A 2,500-nucleotide genomic window follows, 5' to 3' on the forward strand; every position below is an offset into this window, starting at 1 on the left:
TAATGGTAATAATAATAATTCTATTTGGCAATGAATCAATATACATAAAGTGCAGATAATGAAAAGAATAAATAGTTCAAAATAATTACAATTGCCGAGGATAACACAAAAAAAGCATAGCGGCATCATGAGTTGAATGTAAAAGTGGAAGGATAGCGGGAAGATAGGGAAATGAGATGGTGGTATAAACAGTTCATTATAAATATGTCTAATGTTGTCAAGGTTTATAATTTTCCTACTCCTACAAATAAAAAATAAAATAAAGTAGTTTTGCCATAATAAGAAAAACAAAACAAAACACACAAACAGTACCTACATACACATTAGATATTGAATTTGAGTGTTCATATGTTAACGACATTTACCTCATATTTTCCTCCTGAAATTGTAATACTAAAGAGTGCTATATTTGGTACATTAAGAAATATATATACACTATATCTAGAGTTAAGTCATCACAGAAAACGATTATATATACTTCACTTCAAAGAAAACGTAAACGTACCGGGAGCTCACTACATTCTTCTCTTTCTGGTCGCGTTGGATCACAGCTCATCACCATCCACTGCAGCTCGATCTGGTGAAAGCAGTTGGCCACGATCAAATAAATGAAATCAAGGCAGAAGAGGCAGACGAAGACGAAGAGGAGGAGGACATAAAGAGAAGGAATTTTAGAGGAGTAGAGGTGATTCGGAGGGAGAAATAATCGATCAAGTTGGGAGCGAGGGGATGAAGATGGCGAATGCTGAAACGGCCCTTGGTGGAGGACCGACTGCGGGAGTCGAGTAATGAAGAGTCGAGATGATGTGATAAGTGTTAAAACGATTTTGGTCATGTTGATTTAATTGTGTATTAATTCTGCGCCAGTGATCATTTCGAGTAGTCGGGAGTAACTGTAGGTTATATTTTCTGCTGCTCCAGGATCTAGATTCACAAAAAAAAAAAAAACTAAATAAAGAATAAGGAGATAAATCAATAGGTAAGTATATAAATGAATAGAAATTAACAAATGGATAAATAAATAGGCAAATGAATAAATATATAAACAAACAAAATCAACAGGAAAAATTCAATTAAGTAAACAAATTAATTAATTAATTATTAAGTATATAAATAAATAAATGTCTTTGATTCTTCCGTCCAAAATGGCACATTTTTTTAATTTAATATATTTGACCACTACCCGTAGCTCTACTTCGTAAGTGAAGAAGACCTTTAATGATTAAAGAGGACGATCCTTGAATTAAGTTCCTTTATAAAGAGAAAGAATCTTCATTAAAGAGAAGGAACCCTAGTTAAAGAAGAGGGACCTTGATTAAAGAGGAGGGACTTTGATTAAAGAGGAAGGATCTTGGTTAAAGAGGAGGGACCTAGATTAAAGAGGAGGGATTTTGATTAAAGAGGAGGGACCTTGATTAAAGAGGAAGGATCTTGGTTAAAAAGGAGGAACATTGATTAAAAAGGAGGGAGCTTGATTAAAGACGAACGGACCTTGATTAAAGATGAGGGACCTTGATTAATGAGAGGAAATCTTTATCAAAGAGGAGGAACCTTGATTAAAGAGAAAGCCTTGATTAAAGAGGAGGGACCTTGATTAAAGTGAATGGACCTTGATTAAAGAGGAAGGATCTTGATTAAAGAGGAGGGACCTTAATTAAAGAGGAGGGACCTTGATTAAAGAAAAGTGGCCTTGATTAAAGAGAAGGGAACTTGATTAAAGAGGAGGGACCTTGATTAAAGAGAAGTGGCCTTGATTAAAGAGAAGGGACCTAATTTGTCACTTGGAAAAGGGCTCCGGCTTTTTTTTTTTTCAAAAACATTCTTTAGTTTGGAGCTCTATCTTTCGCTGAGTAAAATCACCTATCGTCAATAAAAATGAGATCCTTTATGAACGTCATAGGGTTTAGTAGAAAATAACTTTCAATGATCAACAATCAGTTTCAATGAAAAAAGAAGCATGTAAAAGAACTTTCGATCTGTAACAAGCTCGGATACAGTTAAATTAAACAATTTTATAAAAGAAGTAAAGCAAATAACTAATAACCAGTCATCACAGTTTCTTATTTAGGCTTCATGTTTAGATGTTTATTCAAGTAAATCTTAAAATTTCGAACATTGAAATGCCTCGGAGGGAAGTCTATTGTATTTATCGACTATATCTATCATCAGCACACATCTGGGCTCTGTACTAATCTGATTAGAATCGTCTGGTGTCAACCCAGACTATATATATATATATATATATATATATATATATATATATATGTATACTGTATATATATATATATATATATATATATATATATATATATATATATATGTATATATATATATATATAATATAATCAGAAGGTCCGGGTTTGTTTGTGAATCTAGATCTAGGGCTAAGAATAGTGAATCCAGTGTTTAAATGTGATTCATATATATAATTTTATTAGGCTTGATGTTGGTATGAATGGCTCTTTGTTATATTTTGTTTTTATTTTATGTATTATATATA

The 2,500-nt window shown here is 32.3% G+C and overlaps 1 protein-coding gene across 6 annotated transcripts in view; it reads right to left on the minus strand.

Annotated features, from left to right (window-relative positions):
• LOC143037463 (uncharacterized) overlaps positions 1–2,500 on the minus strand; it is a 198,919-nt gene that overhangs the window by 36,753 nt on the left and 159,666 nt on the right. For all 6 annotated transcript variants that reach the window (XM_076205715.1, XM_076205713.1, XM_076205712.1 and 3 more), the window contains one exon: positions 506–577. In XM_076205715.1, coding sequence (XP_076061830.1) covers positions 506–577 — 72 coding nt within the window. The remainder of the gene's footprint in view (positions 1–505; positions 578–2,500) is intronic.

Source organism: Oratosquilla oratoria, chromosome 22 (assembly GCF_046742065.1).
Source record: "Oratosquilla oratoria isolate Oo_2021 chromosome 22, ASM4674206v1, whole genome shotgun sequence".
In the NCBI taxonomy this organism is placed as follows: Eukaryota; Metazoa; Arthropoda; class Malacostraca; order Stomatopoda; family Squillidae; genus Oratosquilla; species Oratosquilla oratoria.